Source organism: Tripterygium wilfordii, chromosome 22 (genome assembly GCF_013401445.1).
Source record: "Tripterygium wilfordii isolate XIE 37 chromosome 22, ASM1340144v1, whole genome shotgun sequence".
Classification (NCBI taxonomy): domain Eukaryota; kingdom Viridiplantae; phylum Streptophyta; class Magnoliopsida; order Celastrales; family Celastraceae; genus Tripterygium; species Tripterygium wilfordii.
In genome coordinates, this window is record NC_052253.1 from 11,393,677 (window position 1) to 11,416,961 (window position 23,285).

Below are 23,285 nucleotides of genomic sequence, written 5' to 3' on the forward strand. Positions count from 1 at the left end.
AACCAGAAAATAAGTGACATGTTTGAAATTATGTATAATCCGAATGATCAAATTTAGTGTGATTTGGATTAAACTAAATTTGAACATAAATGACATTTTTGAAATCTAGGTCTAAATATAAAACGTTTGTTTTATTTAAAATCGAGTTCGGAGTCAAGTAAATAAATGTTGTCTGCTTTATTTGTATGGATCCTAAAACTTTCAAATTAGATTATTTTTTGAATCTAAAATAATCCGAATTTGATCAATTAAATGCGTATGATATAATCCAATTCAGCTTAGGATTTTAACATGTCAACATTTTGAACATGTAAACACATGTTCCCATCCGACCCGAAACCAATTTTTGTTTTGCCACCCTACTCGCAAGCAAGCTTCCCTTCCCTTCCGTCGTCTTCCCCACTAGTCACCGTCACTTTTTTTGTTTTAAGGACTAGTCACCATCACCGACACCCACACATCGCTCTTTCAATGTCCCGATAAATATAACTCAGGCACTGTCTCTCTATTTCAAGCATTAATTGCGGGCTCTTTCTCGTTGCTCCATGAACCATTTTTGCACCGTCTCTCTCTCTCTCACCCCACACGTGCATTCTCACATTCTTCTTTCCCTACCGTTTGAATGACAGAATCGGAGTCACAAAGGTAATGTTGCGATTTTTCTTCTGATGGTTTATTTTTCATTGATAATTTGTTGCACTCCAGGTGTTTTGCTTTTGTTGCTCAGATCTGAAGCTAATTCGACTGCGTTGGCTTGGTTCTTTTTTCAACCAGGTGATGGTTATACTCGCCGAATAGACATCACCGGGGAAATTGGAGAAGACAGCGAGCTCCGCTAGGGATTTGTCTAATGCGAGTTTGGATTAGGAATGGAGGCGAGAATGAAGAAGTACAGGCAAGTGAGTCCAGAGAGGGCGAAAGTGTGGACGAAGAGGTCGCCGAAGCAGCAGAACAACCAGAAGGTGGCTGTGGTTTACTACCTCTGTAGGAATCGCCAGCTCGAGCATCCGCACTTCATTGAGGTCCCATTGTCATCGTCTGACGGTCTTTACTTGAGAGGTAGTTGAGCATATAGTTTGTTTGTTCTAATAATCGAGTACCGTCTTCTGATTGACACTAGAAATTTTTTTTTGAGAATACATGTGTTTCTGCAGATGTGATTCAGAGGCTCAATGTTTTAAGAGGCAGAGAAATGGCTTCCATGTACTCTTGGTCTTCTAAGAGGTGAAATCATATGCTATTTGTTTTTCTCCCACTCTCAGTACTTATTTGGTTGGTGAGAAAATGTAGGAATGTTGAGAAAATCAGCTTCATCTTCGAGTTTTATGTGTTCTGTAATCTTTTGGCTCCAGAAATGAACATTGAAGCAATTTCTCTCTTTTTTTAGGACTAAAAGTCAAAAACTCTCTGTGTAAACAAACAGTGGTTGTTAATATATTCTTCTTAATCAGTGCAGAAGCTACAAGAACGGATTTGTTTGGAATGATCTTAGTGAAGATGACATTATTCTTCCTGCGCATGGAAATGAGTATGTTCTCAAAGGCTCTGAGCTCTTTGAGGATTCCAGTTCAGGTAAATTTTTGTCATCCTTCCTCTAACCAATTAAATGATTTAAAATGGCATAGACAATCAACCTTATGGTGTTCTCCTCTCTGTAGATCGTTTCAATGCTGGAAATATAAAGATTCAGAATCTGAAACAATCACCAGAGCCAGTATCTTCTAGAAGTCAGGATGATTCCTCATCATCTTCAAGCCTAAATGGGAGGGAGACTAAGCATTCTCAGGATGATGAACTTTCCCTTCCCGCTCAACGTCTTGGTTCCTCTGGTGTGTCTCCAAAATCCAGCATTGGGAAGACTTCGTCCTTTAGTGGTTCTCTGAGCTTGACAGAATACAAGATTTATAAAAGCGAGGAGTCAGCTGATGCTGCAACACAGACCAAGGAAAATGTAGGTAGACCCAAGCCCCGAAAAACTTGCACAAGAGGTGTTTCAACTGATGACGGTAGGCTTGAATCAGAATGCAATGAGAATTATCAAAATCGGGTTCCACATGGGAAAGGGAATTCTGAAACCACTGGGGATTCAGTCTCCCCTCCCCTCTCTTTCTCAAGTGCTTCTTCTTTAGCTGGGAAGACTGAAACTTTAGAATCTTTGATCAGAGCTGATGCCAGTAAAATAAACAGTTTTAGGATTCTTGAAGAGGAAGATATCCGGATGCCTACTAATGCAAGGCTAAAGGCTCCAAAAATGTTGATGCAATTGATCTCATGTGGGTCAATATCTGTGAAAGACCACAGTTTTGGCATCATTCCAACCTACAGGGCGAAGTTTTCCCATTCAGAATTTTCCTCCCCACTATTCCCTACTTTAATGTTTGGTGAGCTTGATTGTCTGTCGGAGAATCCAAGATTCATGGGGTTGAGGTTGGAGGATAAAGAATACTTCAGTGGGAGCTTGGTTGAGACAAAAATGCTCAAGGAGGAAGGAGGTGGAGCTTATACTCTGAAGCGTTGTTCTTCCTACAATGCTGACAGGTTAGTGTCGCTTAATTTGCTTCTCAGGCATCCTTGAGGGAATATATTTAAAAACCTTACTTTTTGTTATGTTCCTCTCACCTAAGTCAATCGTTTGTCCGTTTCATAATCACCTAGAAGAACTAAATTCATCTGTTTCATTTGAATAATTCATGCTAAAGTATGAGATAAAGCTGGATTGCAGGACTTGTAAGCAAGTATTTCCAGTTGATGGGACTAAAGACTCAACCTCAGGGAGTTCAAAGTGCATCCCTCTATCTATGAAGGCTTCAATAACCAAACAAGTGAAACAACCAAGGACTGAGTCGATGAGGTCTCCTATTTCTGAGAAACCAAGAAACTCATCTGAAGTGGTTGATGGATCACAAGCTATATCCAGTAGCACTTATGATGGTGGCAGTAAAAGAATGATGGAGCCTGGTAAATCAAGGAGGCAAGATTCATCCAGAATGGAGGAAGAGAAAGTGATCAAAATTGAAGAAAGTTGAGTATAGAATTCTGTCAATATTTGAACAATTTCTTTACATAAATATCACGCTGGGAACATGTCATCTAAATTGGTTGAAATTTGTTTGATTTCCTCCTAACAGGCTTGCTTCAGGAGCTCGGGTTATAATCCAATCCAAAGCACCCTACGACACTACCGTCTGCAGCTCTTAGAGTACATTTTCGAAGCTAAGCAATTGGTAAACCTATCAGTTCCTTTTGGATAAGCAAAACTACTGTTTTGAATTTCAAATGAGAGTGAAATTGTTAGCGAGCCAATGTTTTCTGTTTGTAAATCTATTTAGTGTAAAGAAAGGATGAACTGATGAAGTGGTTGTACAAGTGCAGTTGTGCTCTTACTTAGTGGATCATGGCCTGAGTTTTGCAGCTTTGGGGTCAGCTTTATGGAATAGGATTTACTTTTCACTTTGTTAATTGTTAATGCCGCTATAAAATCTTCCTTCTGCTGTCATTTTTGCCTTTTTCCTTGTTCAAAGATAATCATAAGGGTAAAGGTTAATTTAAGATTTCACCTACCTGCCTTAGAAAGATTGAGTTGACTTCTTTTTCCTTTTTGTCTGGAATTGACTTGCTCATATACAGAATTCTCATAGGATACCCATGGGACTATGCCTTGCTGAATGTAAAGCAGGAGGCATAAGCTTTGATTGTTGACCCTTTTTAAAGGCAAAAAAGTGAGAAAAAGAGGTACATATTCCTATTTTAAAACATACAAATGAAAGTTTCCCTTTACTTCTGTTGTTTCAATACTTTCAAAAATAAAGAAAGATATCATTAATAATCAGATCTAATGAGATACCCAGGACTTAGCAACAAATGCTTATTACAATGTGGGTTTGGCAGCAAAGATGTTCATACAGTCTGGGTTCTTTGATGTTCTGTATTGAGAACTGATGACAGCAAGGGGCTTTGAGACCTCATTCTCTAAACCACATTGTTTTCTCAAAAATGTACTTGAACAGATGAATAAGGTTCCAAGACACAGATGGGACAAATTGCAGATGCCATAGTTATTTCTTGTAGTTGAGTCTGAGAAACATAATTGGATGGTGAAGGTGTGTCTGCCTCCCATCGCTAGTCGACTATTGCTCCATGAACAAGAGCAAAAGTGACGCCGTACGGTGTTGAGGATCGATTGACTAGTTCATGACAAAGCCAACATAACTTGAAGTAAGTTGAGAGAAACAATTACAACCCTATAGATGCTAAAAACTAAAAAGAAAATCTTAATAAAATTAAAAATACTAATTCCACTAGAATTCCCATTAACCATTAAAACTCTTAATAATTCTATTAAAAATAGACTTCTAATAAGAAAAGGAAATAAATATACTAACTCTTAAGAAACTACTTAAACCTTGTCCTACAGCAAAAAGAATGAAAGAACTTGGAACTATGGTACAGCAGCTACTACTGGATTTGTTTACAATAGCAACGCCCGGTATCAAGACAAAAGCTAGATTGAATGCCTTATTCCCCTATGACCAATGTAATCAGAAAGTAATAACTCCAAACATGAGTTGCTGCACCCAACACCCAACTTCTGCTGAGACATGTATTGGCATGCCAGTGAATGAAAAGAATGGCTAGCCAAGTGCAATATCTTTGTCACTCGGCCGTCATATCATCATCTCAGCCATCTCTGATGAGCATGAATTAGTGGGTCCGCCTCGTGTTTGTCTAGTATTGTAGGACTCGCAGCTCTGGCATTTGTTTCCAACAATGTGAAACTGGACATGAGAGTTTGCCCCGCAATCATTGCAGAGGATCCACACCTAATTGTACAAGAACAACTTTATAAGAGATTGATTTCAACGGTGGCTAGAAATCGACAAAAGGTTTGTATGTTATGCTAACTTACCAATTTGTTTTGGTAAATGGCAGGCATTGGAGTTGATGCAATCTGCATTAAGAGTTTGGGAAGAACGTAAGTTGCTAGGTCTAAGCGTATACCAATTTGGAGGCAATAGCACCCTCGCCACTGCCCCCGCGCTGTAAAAATAGAAAACACTGAACATTTTGAATACCTCTTGATCCAGCTTTCTCCACAACTTGGTCATGTCACAGATGGACTTTGAGCAAACAGGGCATGAGTACCTGCACAATCAAGCATACATATGATCTCAATGGCTCAAAATTGACCAGACAAAAATACATAGGGGTTTTGCAAGCAAGCAATGAAAGAAGTCAAAGAACAAAAAATGAAAATAAGAACTCGATATTAGTCCTTACCTGTAATGCTGCTCCATCTCTTTCACGCATTCCAAATGTATGGTATGTCCACAAGGTAAGACAGTAATGTTGCTCAATGTGTCAAAAAGATACTGCGGCAAAGGATGGATGAATTCATGTAAGTATCAAGTGATTTCTAGATTCACTGTTTCAAATGACATTAGTGGATTAATGGTTTAATTTACCTCAAAGCAAACAGGGCAATTGTGGTGCATTGCTCTTTCAACACAACGGTGTGAATCTTTCATCATCTTTGAGTGGCAACATCCTGAAGTATACAAGTGTTATCTCAGAAACTCGACTGGACGAAGTATTCAGAGGTACTAAAATAAAAAGAATTGAGGTCGCACTTGCAAAGAAGAATGACTAATAGTCTCTCTCACTTACCACATGTCTTACAATGAAAAAAATTGTCCTTGCCTCCAATTCTGCAAACGAAAACCCGGAGATGATGAGCTAATGAGGTCATTACTAGAACCCTTATATGATTAAATGTATTAGTCCACACATAAAATTAACTGAATTAAAACCTCACCTGCAGATTCCGCATTCATCACAATGGTATTGATTCTTCGAAACCTGAAACCAGCAACCCATTTGTTAGCTACTTCAGCGTTTATATCTATTAACTAAATGAGATAAACTGTAAACCAAGAGATGAAAATTACATCATCGTCGAAGAATTTGCACTGTGCACAGAAGTACTTCCCCATGCAAACCCCACAATTTATACAGTTCTGCTGAACCTGCTCAAAACAACACAAGGAGATTAAAAAACTACACAAAACTATGAATATTTATCAGATATCTCAAACTTTCAAGTTTGGTTTCATGTTTAAGACACTCACATCTTGCTCTGTGCTACATAGAGAGCATATCACCTGGATATCAAAACAAAATATTAGACAAAAATTTAGAACACCGACATAGTAATCACAAGCAGAAGGGCCAATACTTGAGACCAAGAAATCAACTGATACACAAAAAGGGAGAGAAAAAAAAAAAGGTTTCTCTAATGCATGCAAAAGAATACAAGGATTTTTGGAAATGCAGACATTCTCAGACAAATTGAAAATCGGACAACAAAGATGGAATAATCCAATTGAATTATATATGCAAAGATTAAAAATAATCTCAACAACCCAATGTGAACTTTTCTTCTATAATTTCTGATTCTAGGAATGGTAAATGCTTAATAAATTAACTGGTCTAATTTTAAGCTAAATTGACAATCATAAACTCATTGTCCCCTAAAGATTATCATAAAGAACGAACCTTTTGAATATCATGGCGAGGAAGATCATGTTGATCACGAGGATCGATCTCCAATGCATTCTGTTTCAATTGAAGACCAAATTTCAGACAAAGATTCAGGGAAAAAAATTGACCTCTCTTCATAAACAGATTAATTATGGCAAAGAAAAAAAAAAACCTTTGCATCATTATGGCAATGCCTGCAATCAAAGATCTCATTGCAGCATGGAGCTCTGATCTTGCATCTCCTCTCATAATGAGGGCACCTGATCAAACAATCCAATTTAGGAATTTCGTCGAACATAAAAGAAACTCATAGTCAAAGCAGAAAACAGGAAGAAATCACCAGTTGAATAAAGCGAGACATACCCATGATTTCGAGATCCGTGATCCATCAAAGACACAAGTCTATCGTCAAATTCAACAACGTTTGAACCCTCAAAGCTCAACTTGGCATCAAATTCCTCTGAATCTAACCCCATGAACACAAAAAAAATCAATCAACAAAAAACCTATCTAACACCTCACAAAAGAAATCGAACCAAAATGCAAGATATAAAGAATCAAAGCAAATGCAAATCACCTTATCTCAAGAACAGCTTGAATACCCGGACCAGAGAATTGATTGTAGGAAGAACAGGAGGAAAAGAGCGATATTTATACGCCTTCGTCAAAATCATCGCTATACACGGTGACTCGGCGACACGGACGATCTTACTTTTGCCATTACCAGATATGCGTTTTTATCGAATAATCCAAAGAGGAAATAACGTAGAAACTGACTTGGATAAGATTTCAACTTTCAACAGCTGCGTCGAAGAAATTCGCTTTCCAGAGAAGATACTTCGCTTCTTTCACGTGGGTTGGAGGAAGGGAAACGCTGTAAGCAAATTGATAAGCAGGGACAATGACAATTCTTGGTTCTAAGCAATTAACGGTTGAACGGTAAAGGATGTTTTGGAGAGTGGAGACTGACAATTCTTCAAGGATTCCTTCTCCCACGCGATCCCTGAAGATTGAGGAGCGTTGGGGAACGACGGGTCGGGCAATAATTTACACGGTCTTATGAATCGCGTGGTTGATTCGTTTTGTCTGGACAACTGTGGGCAGTGTCGATTTGACAAACAGCTGGCGCGAGTCGTTTTCGGTTGGACTTTTAAGAAGGCGCGCACTCAGGCGGCCGGATAAGAAAATGGATACGAATTTTAGGAACTCGACGTTTGCTGACTGGGGGGTGGGCCCCTTGCTGACTCCGCTAATTGTTGGCTGTTAGGTTTCATTTAATACGTGGCGGTTACTTAACGGTTTAAAACAAACTCGTGGGAAAGTGCCTAATCAGCATTCAGAAAATTTGAACATTTTGAGTTTATATGTAGGATTTAGAATTATGCGTTTTTCATATTAAAATAAAAAATTAAATTTAACATTAAAAATATATGATAATTATAAATTGTCGAATATAATTTCAAAATATTCAATTTTTTATCATGATCATTTATTTTTTTTCCAACAAAATAATATGTTGTTGAATTTGTCATGCTAAACATTATATTTATGCAGAGTTTTTTTTTTTTTAAATATCACCAAGAAATATATTTTTTATTGAAATCGAACATTTGACACACATATGCTTAACCTAGTTGATGGTCAATCGAGCCACCTCTCATTGATACATTTGTGATGAGTTTGAGATGTCATAGAATTGCAAAGTGTCGATGGATTGTCTAATAAACACATGTTAAACCCATGGAGAGATGAGGCCTTGTTGTGTGTTTGACATGATGACTAACAGGTTTGTCCGCGTTAGGCCACATGCATGCCACCGATTTCATTACAGCTTAATTACACTTATTAATTACTTTATTTAACTTATGAGACAATTCCTTTAATAATATTGTTTATTTATCTTCTTACAATATACTAATTTGATCACACGTAAATGTGATCACTGCTTACGCCCACTTCAAAATTATTTTATTGAGAATGGAGTATTGGATCGTGCACTATGTTAATTAATTACTTTGTTAATTAACTTTATTATATGAACTGCATGGTTAATAAAACAATCATTTTTGTAAGATAATTATATATTTTTAATTTTTAATTAGTCTTGTTCATCGCTTGCAGTTTTAGTCAATAAAACTAGACGTCATAAAACTCCTCCCTTGATTCCGTTCACACCCAATTACTTTCTTTATTTTTTCACAACCTACTATTTTATTGAACGTAAAATTTGTTTTTATTTATTTAGGACAGCGACAGAAGGCCCATAGCACGAAAAACAAATTGTTTTAACTAGGCCTAACTTATCCATATGGTCCGGCCCAACAGTTTTGGATCGGTCCAATTATGTGCTGTTTTCAGCCCAGCCCGTGAATCTGGCTTGCAGATACAATGACAGCCCAATTAGTCTCTTCTAGTTCTAGATCATGCTCCCCAAGAACCCACGTGTAATTGAGAGCAAATTTCATTGTAGATGTATGATGCTTCTTCCAAAATATTTAAATTTTTTCTTCATCTTTCACATAATCTTAGATTTTTTTTTATAACCGAAAAGGACATCATGCAAATTCATCTTTTGAACATCCGATATCAACGTAAACTCGAGTCGTCAGGTCCATATGCACAGAATTTTTCCATCTTAACGACATGATATTATGATAAGTTGGGCTAAATCCTAATACGTGACCACAATGATATTATCCCTAATGAGAATTGAATTCAGGGTTTCCCGAGTCCATAAAACAATTGGATAAGACAGACACACACACAGAGATACATGAAACACCATGAGTTCGTTAGTTTAACAAGTTTTTGTCAACTGACAACTACAATTATGATTTTAATAGTAAAGTCAGAGAAACCCCTTTGATTCCATTCACATTGACTTCCTACAGTTTATAACAAGGTGACCACCCTCTCCTCCCTCATCATTTTCTCATCGCCAAAAAACCCAACACGAATGGATAATTTAGATGCATCTGTCGTAAATCCTTTTCTGCACATTGATCAGTTCATTATCGATCTAATTCGAGGAGAAAATGAAAACCAGTTGATCAATGGCGGCTACGATTGTGACCTTATTCATGGCTTGTTGGTCGACAACAACAATCAGTTTGGTCCAACCCCAGAAGAAATGCTAACTGATTATAATGCTAATAATAGTACACCATTGGTGTTGGATCCCTGTGATATTGCTCTGATCAATAATGCATTTCCAAATTTTGATGGGGATGCCAATGGAGAAGTAGGTAACGATGAGGAGGAGGAGGAGGAGGATTCATCCACGACGACGACGACTACCACTGCAACTAACACCGGGAACAGGAAGGCGGATCGGTCGAGAACTTTGATTTCTGAGCGTAGGAGAAGGGGAAGCATGAAGGAGAAGCTCTATCAGTTACGAACATTGGTTCCTAACATAACTAAGGTATTGTTGGAGTGTAATATTTGATAATGTATTGTTTTTTGATTCACTGAATTAGTACTATTGTAGCATCCGGGTTGAGCGGTTGGCGCCACAATAAGCTTCTATAGTGTCAAGTTTGGTGGTGTTGGGCAAGTTAGCGAGTGACGATGGAGTCAAGTATCATATCCCACATCTCCCATGGGAAGATGTGAAATAGATAATATAATAGGTCAAACTTCGAAAGTAGTAACAAATTTTTTTTTTTTTTCCTGGGCTCAAACTAGTATGAGTTGGTGTTAGATTTAGGAAGACAAAGTCGTACGGACCATGTAAATAAAATGTTACGAGTGCAAAGAGACGGGCTGTTACAAATATTATCTTTCATGTTGCTAGTTTTCAAACCATAGTTACAGTAACTCTGTTAATGTTGTTGTTCTGTTTAGATGGACAAGGCCTCCATAATTGGAGATGCTGCACTCTATGTTCAGGAGCTGCAAATGCAGGCTAAGAAGCTGAAGTATGAGATTGCAGGACTTGAAGCATCATTGACAGGATTAGGAAAACATCAAGCAACGATCAATGAAAAGCCAAAGAAGATCCGAATCGCTCAAAACAACAATCAATTTTGCAATAAGATCTTGCAGGTTCAGTTCATGGTACTAATAATGAATTAATCATACCAATTAATGCCTTCTATAACCTAATGATAATGGGCAGATGGAAGTGTTTCAAGTAGAAGAAAGAGGATTTTATATGAAACTGGTGTGCAACAAAGGGGAAGGAGTGGCCGTGTCGCTGTATCGAGCTCTCGAGTCCCTTACCAGCTTTCTTGTTCAAAGTTCAAACTTGTTCTCAGCTTCTGAGAGTTTTATATTGACATTTACATTGACTGTGAGCTTCCCTCTTCTGCATAATTCATCGGTCGTCTTCTTCTTTTTGATTTCTGATTGCTTTGTTCAGTTTTGGTACTAATTGGTACTGTGCATGAAAATTAAACAGGCTAGAGATTGTCAGCAGGACATGAACTTGCCAAATACTAAGCTGTGGGTGATGGGGGCTCTTTTGAACCAAGGATTCGAGTTTACAACATCCTAATTATGTGATTAAGCTAGCTAGCTATTTGAAGGTGAATTTGATTGTAGTCATTCATTGCAAATGTAAGAGATCACAAGTTCAACTTCCATATCGAATGGTTTCGATGTTATTTTCTTGCATGGGCCAAAGACCTATGAGAGGCTTTGTGGGTTTCTCTTCTTTGTGGGCCTCGACCTCGTTCTTTCCGGCCAACGTGAAACGGACTGAGTTAGCGGCTCAAATTTTAAACTGGCCCAATTGTCTGATTGATATGTTGACCTTAAGAATTCTCGGTTACCAAAATTTGTTTTTTCAAATTCAAGAACTATTTTTATAAACATTAATTAGTTGCATTGGATTTCACTGCCATTTATAGACAAAAATAATAATTTTTTTTGGTAGACAAAAAGAAGTTTTGTGGCGGAATAATATTGACTTGACCTATAAATGGTTGAATTGTTCAAACTATCATTTGACGAATGTTTGACGAGACACATAGATGAACATGGATGATTAACCTCCCATGAAATAAACAAAATAGTAAAAAAACCAACCGTTACAACAAAATTCAGTTACCCTCGATGTCCTTCAGCTGTTTTAACATGGAACAGCACATATTGGAGTTCTCAGACTTTCTTCATTGCTGGAAGAATACTCTATCTATTGTACATATACCCTCCTCTTAGCATCCTCAGCCAACACCAACACAAACACAATCTCTACAAATCATTCGTCACATTTTCTCTTGATCAGCTTTCTGCAATAATGGCAGGTCATCCTCATCATCCTCAGTCTTATTCATTTATCGACATTGACGCACAGTATACCAATGGTTCAATAAGAAAATGCATTACTATACCACCCGCGATCTATTCAGCGGGCCTTTTTCAGAAGAATGCAACTGCAGGAATTCTATCCCATCCATTGCCACTTCTAGAATTGCAGCTGATTGTGATTTTCATGGTCACAGTTCTCATTCATTTCATGCTCAAGCGTATTGGAATCCCCGTGTTCGTCTCTCAGCTTTTGGTATGTGTCTCATCTCTGCCTCTTATGCTCCCCTGTAATGTCTTTCCAATGATATATGTTCTGTATAAAATGGTGTCTGAGAATAGATTGTGATGTTTTGTGCAAAATAGACTGGCATAATCCTTGGACCAACGGCTCTAGGGAGGGATGATTTCGTCGAGAAAAAGCTTTTTCGCCAAGAAGGTCAGGAAGCGTTGGGAATGATCTCGGCATTCGGATACATGATGTATTTGTTCATAATGGGAGTGAAGATGGATCCAACAATGGTTCTTAGGACAGGAAAGAAGGCCTTGGGAATTGGGTTCGTAGCAGTTTCTCTGCCATTAGCTGCCACTGTGATTGCCCATATGGCGATGGGAGATGCAGGAGTGCCTAAAGAAATGAGGCCTGACCAATTTATGGTTATTGCTATGCAGTCCATGTCTACATTTCCTGTCGTCGCAACCCTCCTCGTCGACTGCAAAGCCCTCAACTCAGAACTCGGCCGGTTAGCGCTATCAGCATCACTAGTCAGCAACATGTTCGCAGTCTCTATCATGTTTTGCATCACCACAGTCAGTACTTATGCAAACGGAGCTAGAGAAGCTGCGGGAAACACCATTGCAATAGTATTGTTCATCATCGTTGCTGTGTTCCTGATCAGGCCGGCAATGTTTTGGATGATTAGGCATACACCTGAAGATAGGCCGGTAAAGAACACGTACATTCAGATCATCCTTGTCGTAGTCTTTGCATCTGCGATTTACACGAATAGCTTCGATCAGTTGGTTCTTTTCGGCCCATCCATTCTGGGATTAACAATACCTGAAGGACCACCAATAGGAACCCAATTGATAGATAAGTTTGAGTCCTTCATTGTTGGTGTCTTTATGCCAATCTACGTAACTACAGCTGGGATGAGAGTGGATCTGAAGAGCTTACTGAATCACTTCCATCACATGAAACACAGTCTAGTGCTTGTCATTGTTGCAGCCATCTCCAAATTCGTGGGGGTATTGATTCCTTCATATTTGAGCCACATGCCCATCAGAGATACTATCACAATTGCTACTATCATGAGCTACAATGGCGTTGTCATACTGGCAAGCTACACCTATTCAAAAGACAACAATGTAGGTTTATATCAAGGCTCTGACACTGAAACTGTAGAGGAATTGTAGAAGATAGTAACTATTGTGATTCAGATACCTGCTATTTTTTTTCTAATTGACTAAAGCGTTTCTCCTTCTTAAATAAATTTGCAGGCACTCTCGGGGGATACGTTTTCTTTCGTTGCTGTCTGCAATATATTCAATTCCATCATTGTGTCACTGCTGATGAAAATCCTCTATGATCCGTCAAGGAAATACGCCGGCTACCAGAAAAGGAACATTATGCATGTAAAGCCAAACTCAGAACTTCGGATTGTTTCCTGCATTCACAAACCTGAAGACGTAGCTGCTACAATAAGATTACTTGATGTCTCATATGCAACACAAGAAAGTCCTATTGGGGTTTATGTGCTTCACCTTATTGAGCTAGGTCACCGATCCACTCCACTCTTCATTTCCCATCAAACGAAGAGGGTGGTGGACGTCCACCCTTACTCTCAAAACGTCATCCTTGCTTTTTCTCAATATGAGAGAGACAACTGGGGCTTTGTATCGGCGAACACCTTCACAGCTATGTCTCCAACAGACCTGATGCATGAAGACATAACAACTCTCGCGCTCAACAGAGCCACGTCTCTCATACTCCTCCCATTCCACCGTAAGTGGTCAATTGATGGGATTGTTTCATCAGAAGACAATCTTATAAGGACCTTAAATTGCAGAGTTCTTGAAAGGTCTCCTTGCTCTATTGGTATCCTTGTCGACCGACCCCAAGTCAGGAAGGGAAATAATGGTTTAGTTCAACTTATGAGACGTGCATCCAGTAACTCTTCTGGCCACCTGTTCCGCTCAGCTTCAAGCATGCCTCCCACAGAGGAGACATCATACTCTGTGGGTATGATCTTCTTCGGAGGCAACGATGATCGTGAGGCTTTGACTTTAGCCAAACGAATGGCTAAAGATGCATCCGTGAACCTCACGGTGACACGCTTTCTTCCAGAGGAAGGCACTACAATTATGTCCACAGAGAGTGTACGTGACAATGAGGTGTTGAAGGATGTTAAGCAAAACAATGTTGGTGATGGATATGTAATATATGTAGAGGAGGTGGTAAAGGACGGACCTGAAACTGCTCTGATCATTCGAGAAATGGCGGGGGACTACGACCTCATCATAGTTGGGAGACGCCATGGCATTGAGTGCCCTCAAACGTCCGGTCTTGCAGAATGGAGTGAATTCTCCGAACTGGGAGTCATTGGCGACTTACTTGCCTCACCAGATTTCAGCACCAGAGTTTCTGTATTGATTATACAACAACAAATTTGTAAATAGTACGGTCATGACGCAGTAAATATGTACACAAATCCTCGAATTGCATTTTGTTCTCAGTTTCGTGCTTACAACAAAACCATATAAATTCCAGCAGAACTAAACACTATTGGGAAAAAATCCACAACAACCAAATCAGAAGTGCATGAACTAAGAATCATAACATAGAGAGCCCTAGATAACAACTGGTGGTTTCTCCGCGAAACCGTAGATACATAAAATCAATGTAGCACTTCGACTCGAGCGATGGGGGAGAGAGCAAACGGATCGAAACTCGAAACCCTAGCAAGTTCTCTGTTTTTCTCACATGATCGCGAATGACGGGGAGGGAGAGAGAGAGAGAGGGCGATGTAAGGGTAAGCAGCTCTTTCTGCGAGGCACTCTTCAGGAAGAGAAGCGAACAATCATCCATAGGTTGAAGAAGCCAAGAAGCCCAAAGCAACCTTTCAATGGGCTTGGGCTTCGGCTTTTAGACTTTTGCTTAAAAAAAACCCAAGTTTTCAGCCCATATTTGTAAAAAAAACACTCAAATTTTTGGCCTAGAAATTCTTGAGAAGTGTCTTTCATGTAATGAAAAATACAATTGTATCGATTCTTTCAAGACCCCTCAATAATAAAGTCTCATACTCCAATCCAAATAGCCAAAACCCTCGTCTTCATATATGAAATCCTCAAAATCCGTCAAATATATTCTATCAAACTCTCTTCTAATACCTAATTGTCATTTTGCATCCTCCACTTTCTCTCTCCTCTGGATCATATTTTACATCTAAGAAATGACATCATCATTTTTGTTACCATATTTATAACTCCAATGGAGACCGAGGCCTGATTTTGAGGTTTGAGAGAGCAAAATGACTGTTAAGTCATTTTGTTCTCGATTTGCGTCTCCCGTTAGAGATGCTCTAAGTATCTTTTATCAAATTGGAGGTGAAAATTTGTCATTTGACAAGCGTGAGGAGCGCAAATTGTATTTTACCCTTTTTTTTTATTGACCAAGATTCACGTTTCATCCAGTTGGTTGATCACTGAAAAGTAGATGGTTTCCACTCCACTCCCTGCCACATAATAATTTTCTGTGAATTTTTGGTGACCCTCCATATATAATTTCTTTGGCTAACACATTTATTTAATATTTATATTCTATTCATCATGAAAATGCCATATTTAATATTTTCAACGGATAAAAAAAGGGAAAAATCTAATCGGGTAAGATTCAAGACGGTTAGTTCACTGACAACCAAGAAAAAAAAAAGGATTACTTAGTTTGTTGGGAAAAAAAAGTATATAATAAAAAATATTATATATGCTTCGTTTGGAAGTTCATGCTTAGTTGCAACTAACATTTTTTTCATGAATTGTAGCTCATGGGTTTGGGTTTGGATCCCCTAAAACTGGTACTAGGGGATCCACATTGTTAAATCTTATCCAATGTTCTCTATTGTGCCGCGTATTTTTTTTACGAAAAAGACCGAAATGAACTCTTTTGCTACTTCTCACTTCAGTGTTACCACTTCTCTATCCTTTCGCAATATGCCACGCCATACATTGACGTGATATAGCAGCATCAATAACATTTTGATATTTTATAGAATGTTAATGCCAAATCATGAATGATTTGAATTATAAATTAACTACTTTTATTATCAATCACCCATCACAACTCATAAAATATGAAAATACTTTTGATCTTGGTGTATATACCACATCAGCATGTGACATGACATACCAGGATGACTGAATATTTTCTCGATTATGAGTCCTCACACAGACAAAATTCAGAAATAGGACTTTCTTCATAAATTTCTCCTCAAATTTTGATAACAAATTAGTTATAGAATTGTGTAAAGTGGAGTGAGTATTAAGTTCATTACTACTTCACTAGTAAGTAGTCTAGTACTAACTTCTCCTTCTCATCAATCCCATCAGTTATGACATAGCCTTGGTTGACCCCACCCTCCCCTCAAGTGATGCAAGCTAAGTAAACACACCATCTTTTTTTTTATTTTTATAATATATGTAAATACAAGATTTAAGCAAAAACGACCTTTATTTCTTAATTAATATTCCTGAATCCTTACGTAATGGTAATCAAAGTTAATTATGATCAATCAAAATACAGGGATAAGATTATTATATATGACTAAAGAGGGAGAAGTATCAAATCTGGAGGAGAAGCAATAAACGCAGAGCAGTGAGCGAGTAGCGGCATCGCACCCAAAGGCAAAGGCGTTACGTGCATCACATGAACAGACAACTTTGATTTGTTACGCTAGCTAAGAATCTGCCACACTCACACCCTCTATCCATTACTCGTCTACGCCCATTGATTCGGATAAGCACATTAAATTTTGAAATATAAAATATGCTCTATTTTATACACAAAAAAAAAAAAAAAGTAAAAAAGAGATGTGTTTGTTTTAGGCCTAAAACTCACACGATTTTATCTTTAAAAGAGTCTTCTAAATAGTTGAGAAGTATTGTATCTTTATTTATAAATCATATCGGTCATTTATGCTCAACTCATATGGGATATGGATAAGAAGTGTTCACAACCATGAATTAATGATAACCTATTAACGATGACCATGTATGGTAAAGGCCAAATCCAACCCCAGTAAGTCTATAGACCATATCGGTTGAGATTGACTACCTTACCATCATCACCACTTTCACTAAAAACTTTGCATAATAATATCATATTGTTTATGGACTGGCCAATTTTCTTTTAATATAGCTAGCTAGCTAAGTTGATTAGTGATATATACTAGTGTATCATATCCAATGCATCTTCGGCTCAATTTTTTTTAAAAATTATCATAAATATGTTTAATTCAATTGATTGTCAACCGAGCTATCTCTTGTTAGTATCTTCGGCTGAATTAGTGGGGAGAGGAAAGCCGGCATGAGTATTATTGGAACAACAGTATGTATCTAATTAAATATCATGTTGTATGATCAAAACAAATATATGTAGTTGGCGGTCAACGCTGCATGTTCCACTGCCTGCATCAAAAGTTTTCTTTATATGTACACATATAAGAAATCGACACTTGTCGTGAAAGAATTTGCGACCATGTTAACACAAGATCGACTTTGCTTGTTATCCAATATATACGTAGCTATAATGCTCAAGGGATAGAGGGTAACTTCTCAGTCAATTATTGATTTTCTCATTCAAAGATATCAACATTATGGATTAGGAGCTCCGCAATTCCCTATAGCTTACAATTCATATATGATGGAAGAGAAAAAGTCAGAAAAATGAAAAAATGAAAAAAAATAAAAATGTAGTGTGATATGACACACTTCCTGAATTATTGTATTCAAATTGTAGACTCTATAATTTTAAACGAATTACGGAACCCCTAGATTTCAATGTTATTAGTTGACTTGTGAGTCAACTTCATTAGCAAGTCTTATTATCTCCATTGCGCCAATCATTGCGAGTTTAGTGATATTTCATGCAATGGTGTATCTAAGTCTCCAGGAGTCTTAGACGAATTCTGAAAAAGGGACACTCTTCAAAAAAAATTAAATATCGTATGTTACTTAAATGAGTTTGGATTGCTATAACACTAATAATTTTTCAAAAATATAGGGTTCTGGAGATTCAGGGTCCTAAGTGACCGCCCGTGTCACCCCTAATTTCGTAGAAGATATAATATCATTTATCTCTAAAATTTAAGCTTTCTTTAAAATGATGAACAAGGGCAACCAATGTAGCAAACCTCATTCGGTGTGACCATTGGAATACTCATCCGTTGTGGAATGCTAAGTTTGAGTCATAATTAACGTCAAAGGACAAGTCCGTCACCACAACCCTAACAGGTAACAACTAGTAATTAGTTATTCTCCATAGGTGTATGTGAAGCACAAAGTTCCCACAATTCATGCAGACAAATATGAAAAAATTTATTATTTCATGAGCCTTGAACTCGCAACCCCTCAAAGAGAAACAACTCTCATCAATTGGGCTACTACCTCTTTGGTCCCTAAAATTTAAACTTAGGAAGGTAAATACCTGAATATGTATTTTTGCACTTACTGAAAGAAAATAAGGCATTTGGCTGCTGAATACAGTTTCTAGCTAGTTGTACGTTGTCAATCAAATTAGACCCCAAATTGCCTAACTACTAGTAATCATACCATCCATAACCCAAAGCCAGCCAACTTAAAATGATCACTTATGTCCCCTTTTTTTCGTGCTGGATTGGACACTTTGGCACCCTTTATACACACTGTTCCCACAAGCTTTCCATGAGAGAGAGTTAGAGAGAGCGAGACTAGTGCGGCTAGATAGCTAGCAAGTTAAGCCTTGAGAAAGTTATAAAAAAATGGTGGTTTTGGTTGCTTGAAAGCCACCCGAATCTCTCAAATACCCAAATAGTGGTGCTACTTTCCTTTGATCAACAACAATACACCTACAACATGGAGTGAATGAGAGGTGTATAGCATGCTTTTTAAAGTGCAAAACCCTTTGTTTTTTTTTTCATTTTATTTCTTGTGTTTATTCGTGACTTGTGTTAAATTTACATGAAACTAACTCTTACCTTTAACAACCATCAAATTAACCACCCTTCCTTCAATTGTCCTAACTCTAATTATATTAGCCCTCCCCAACTAATCTTCACCTATTACTTCTTTCTCCCCCACCGCCTAAACTAGTGGTTAATTAGTGCTGAATAATCCTATTTTGTTCCCTTAATTAACGGAGACTTAAAAGTACTCCTCTCACACGCAATCATATTGCACTTGGCTTGTCAAACAAGGTGTTAATTATAGAGTGTAGACTAACAAAAATAGTTACAAAATTGAACTCACTGACAAATTGAGTGTTAGAAGAAAAGAAAACTTGCATTGAGAGTATGAAATCATAGAATAAGCGCGTGAAACGAACTACTTTTCCTGCAAAAAAATACTAAAAAACCCAATGTTTTTTGTCCTGACTATCTCAAATGTTAAGATGGATACACAAGATTCATGTGAAATCGGAGGTCCCATATTCCCCACGTGATCCATATTAAATCATGTGCATCCATCTTCCAGTCAACTACACTTTCTTAAAGGTTGAAAATGCATGTAAAGATAGACTTAAAATTCATGGGAAGTTGGTAACTGTTTCACGGGGGCGGCTCTACACCCACATAAAATACCAACTTTGTTGCACCAATTTTCTTATATATATACATAGGAATTCTCTTACGAGGTTCTAAAGTGAGGTTCTAAAGTGAAATCCTAATTTTTAGGGCTCAAAATATTTTTCTTAAAATTTAGAAAAAATATATTTGTATTTTGATTGATCTTACAAACCCAATAATATTTTTTTGTTCGAAACAAAAATCAAATTCAATATGAAAAGTGCATGTTAATTCTGGATCGTTGAATATAAAACGAAGGACATTGCGTAAACTTTTTTCATGTTGCATTTGATTTTTGTTTCGAATGAAAAATATATCGTTGGGTTTGTAAGATTGATAAAAATAATTTTTTTTTTCAAATTTAAAAAAAAATATTTTGAACTCTAAAAATTAGGACCTCACTTTACGAGCTTATAGAACAAACAAATTAGACAATTAGTACAAACCATTCACTATATATAAGGAAGTAAGAAACCCCCTCACTATTCCTTCTTTGCTCTACATTGTTTGTGTGTCCCTTTCTTTAATAGGCCTCGCCTTGTTCGCTCTCTCACACGCTCAATAGTCTATATAAATTACCCTCCCTTCCCTTGCTTGTTTGTTAGATCACTTCCTAAATATCTCAATTTTCCTTTCCATTTCTTGCTCTGTTTTATCATGGAAGCAGCTAAAGAAGAATTCATTGGCTTTAACGATCACACACACCAGATCGTTAAACGCAAGCGGTCCAAGTGCCAGAGGTCTTCGTCTCTGATTGTTGGTGTCACCGCGCTGACTTCTAGCTCATCGAGTCGCAGTGGCGGTGGTGGTGCGGTTGTGGAGGATTATGGTTCGATTACATCGACGACGACGTCGAGTGACATATATGAAAGTACAGAGGAGGAGGACGAGGAAGACATGGCAAATTGCCTAATTATGCTCGCTCAAGGTGATTTTCTTCCGAGGCAAGTGGTTAAAGGAAACGATAAAATTCGAAAGGAGAGATTCAGAGCTCGAAAAATCTCAGAGATTGCGAGGGTCACAACCACCAATAACAAGGCGGCCGGATTCCATGTCTATGAGTGCAAAACTTGTAATCGTAGTTTTACTTCATTTCAAGCACTTGGTGGTCACAGAGCGAGTCACAATAAACCAAAGCCGATGGTGATGGAAGAGAAAACAGAGTCTCTAACGGCGGCGTTACCTGCAATTCAAGAAACCGATGAAGAATCGCAATTCAATAAAATTACTCCGACGACTGCTGTTTTATTCCAGAGTATTCCCAATAAGGGGAAGATTCATGAGTGTTCAATTTGTGGGTCGGAGTTCACATCAGGACAAGCACTTGGTGGGCATATGAGGCGACACAGAGCCAACACAAACAACAACAACAACACTGTCGATGGACCAATTGAGGTTAAGACGCCGGCCAGAAGTATTTTGTGTCTGGATCTAAATCTTCCGGCACCGGAAGATGATCACCACCACAGTACCATTGAATCAAAGTTTCAGTTCGCGACGTCAACGCAACCACCTCTCGTGTTCTCAGCCCCGGCTTTGGTGGACTGCCATTTTTGAAAAAAAAATAGAGAAAAAGAAAATTAAATAAAATAAACGTGAATTATTATTGTTGAAATATTATTCCATGATGAAATCATGAATTAATTCTTTCAATTCTTGTATTTAATTTATTTTTGTTGGCTTTTCAATATTTTCACAACCACTTAACAACCGCTTAGTTGATTATCTCTGCAGACTCAAGGCGTTAAAAATCTCATTTGAGGTCTGGATTTACGCATGTCTTACTCGATTCAGAATTTGGACGTAGTGAGCTGTTCAAAGAGCATGTCTACTAAATTATTTTCGGTTATCAAAAACAAGTGTGAATATTTTGAGTGAGTGGTTAGTGTTGATGGTTGCCTTTCATTCACGAAAAGTAAGTGATGGGAGCATCTTCCTTCAATTTTTTTTCGTGTGTGTTTTTTATTGGATTTAATTTTTGTATTTGCTTTTGTTCATAATAAGTAGTGGGGGGGAGAGAGTGATGTGGCATGGCTAGGGTTTGGCAGAGCACCAGCACCACAACCAAAAGTCGTGGATTAGGTTCCTCTTTGCTCACAATAAAAACCTTAAAGAGGTAAAATGACAGGGAATAAATGGATAGCCAAGCTGGGTTGCTTACTAGCCATGCCATATGTATCCACTTGGCCATAGCATGTAGTCTCCTTTTCAATGGCTCGCCTTTGTGTTACTTATTAGCCTGCTCGTTACACCTAATTCATGACCAACTATTTTCTCCTCTCTTGCTTGCTTTGCAAGTCACTTAACTATATATGTTGACATGATTTCATGGCTTCGTAGTCTCGGCCACTCCATCAATTGGTTTTACCAGCTGATCCAGGTTAGTTAATATTAATTTGTCGTAAGACATGCAATCAAACTAGAAGAGTGGATTTAAATATTGTCTATTTTAGGTCAAGAGTCCTTAGATTTGTTCTCATGGGCCTAATCCATAGTACTTGGATCCGGAAAACACGTTTGTTATGTGAGAGTTGTTTGAACTTTGTTTATATATCAATCGGTTTGGTTATGCCAATCCGATGTGGGATTACAATTCTTGACACTCCCCCGCACTTGTGGGCTCGATTATTCGACGTCCAACAAGTGAACACGGGTAGAGCTCATGTCCAAAATAGACCAAGTATTTGCTCCGATACCATGTTAAATTTCAAACACAAAGACATAAATAAATATCATTAATTTGGTGCTGGGGACTTAAACTGACAGTTACACTTCACTTATTAGGGAGTTTGTTATGTGCACGTTTTGGTGAATGCTGGTAGGGTAAGGCATGTGGACACATTGCGTGAGATGTCCGCATTAAAATAGAGATCATCATTGACATTAGCACATGTAGTGGGAGGGGGTTAATTTAGCTTGTAATGAAACTTCCCAATATTCTCCTTCACATCATTCACCTTGCTTAAGTGTGTATGTAACCTTCCTCTTGCCAACCTAAACATATATGTACGTATCTGCTTTTGTAGTTGGAAAGCCTGCAGTGGCCACAAAGTGATTCTGTTCGACAATACCAGTCCAACAGTGATAAGCTAAGAGTTAAGGGCCCCTGCAGTTTCTATCAAGGGCGTCTATTGTGTTTATCACCGTGGAGCCCAGTCTGTTTTTTTATTTTATTTTAGTAAATAGATTGGACGCTGCTGATTGAAACTGTAGAAAACTGCAGAGTAATCTACTGCAGGTACTCCGTCCGGACAGTCCATGAGATATACTGAGGTGGAGTGCTCGCTCTCCAATTTCCCAGCTATTTGGATGGCTAAAGAAATTCCTTTGCTTATCCATATATTCCTCCCTTCATCGTGTAGCGGCACGTCCATCATTTTGTGATAGAGACAATTAAGATTGTGATGCTCATACTGTATATACATAGCTACCTAGTGATGGCTGTACGTAATAGAAGTCAATTCCACACCCATAACTTCCAAAATTATGGACAATGTTTTCCAACACACATTTGTGGGGCCCAACACAGTGGGTCCCACACTTTGGCAAAAACACGGATGCCTGTATTATAGTAGTATGTGCGTCCGCATCTGATCACGGGGCTATAAATTTATATGGACGAAAAATGATACATATAATAGGCTATAAATTTCTAGATCCTTATCCCAAGTAGAATGAGAA

At 38.0% G+C, this 23,285-nt stretch overlaps 5 protein-coding genes across 5 annotated transcripts; 4 read left to right on the forward strand and 1 right to left on the reverse strand.

The window, feature by feature from the left end:
* The first annotated feature begins 350 nt into the window (after positions 1–350).
* LOC119991831 (protein UPSTREAM OF FLC-like) lies at positions 351–3,496 on the forward strand. Its single transcript, XM_038838315.1, has 7 exons — positions 351–645; positions 775–1,059; positions 1,155–1,224; positions 1,457–1,572; positions 1,659–2,538; positions 2,723–3,022; positions 3,129–3,496. Exons 2-7 carry the CDS (start codon positions 870–872, stop codon positions 3,196–3,198), a joined length of 1,626 nt encoding a protein of 541 aa, XP_038694243.1. The 5' UTR covers positions 351–645; positions 775–869; the 3' UTR covers positions 3,199–3,496.
* Positions 3,497–4,275: 779 nt separating this feature from the next.
* LOC119991832 (E3 ubiquitin-protein ligase RZFP34-like) lies at positions 4,276–7,575 on the reverse strand. Its single transcript, XM_038838316.1, has 13 exons — positions 7,115–7,575; positions 6,901–7,003; positions 6,710–6,797; positions 6,553–6,612; positions 6,126–6,158; positions 5,946–6,023; positions 5,813–5,856; positions 5,665–5,705; positions 5,463–5,545; positions 5,278–5,369; positions 5,073–5,142; positions 4,907–4,948; positions 4,276–4,820 (listed from the first exon to the last, which is right to left on the reverse strand). The coding sequence occupies exons 2-13, from the start codon at positions 6,924–6,926 to the stop codon at positions 4,665–4,667; spliced, it is 813 nt and encodes a 270-aa protein (XP_038694244.1). The 5' UTR covers positions 6,927–7,003; positions 7,115–7,575; the 3' UTR covers positions 4,276–4,664.
* A 1,908-nt stretch (positions 7,576–9,483) lies between these two features.
* On the forward strand, positions 9,484–11,141 carry LOC119990367 (transcription factor FER-LIKE IRON DEFICIENCY-INDUCED TRANSCRIPTION FACTOR). The gene is made up of 4 exons (XM_038836242.1): positions 9,484–9,961; positions 10,384–10,584; positions 10,658–10,831; positions 10,940–11,141. The coding sequence occupies exons 1-4, from the start codon at positions 9,494–9,496 to the stop codon at positions 11,033–11,035; spliced, it is 939 nt and encodes a 312-aa protein (XP_038692170.1). The 5' UTR covers positions 9,484–9,493; the 3' UTR covers positions 11,036–11,141.
* Positions 11,142–11,442: 301 nt separating this feature from the next.
* LOC119991544 (cation/H(+) antiporter 4-like) lies at positions 11,443–14,863 on the forward strand. Its single transcript, XM_038837892.1, has 2 exons — positions 11,443–13,155; positions 13,276–14,863. Exons 1-2 carry the CDS (start codon positions 12,244–12,246, stop codon positions 14,464–14,466), a joined length of 2,103 nt encoding a protein of 700 aa, XP_038693820.1. The 5' UTR covers positions 11,443–12,243; the 3' UTR covers positions 14,467–14,863.
* A 5,223-nt stretch (positions 14,864–20,086) lies between these two features.
* Positions 20,087–21,319, forward strand: LOC119991851 (zinc finger protein ZAT5-like). Its single transcript, XM_038838344.1, has one exon. The coding sequence runs from the start codon at positions 20,262–20,264 to the stop codon at positions 21,159–21,161; it is 900 nt and encodes a 299-aa protein (XP_038694272.1). The 5' UTR covers positions 20,087–20,261; the 3' UTR covers positions 21,162–21,319.
* Positions 21,320–23,285: the final 1,966 nt, after the last annotated feature.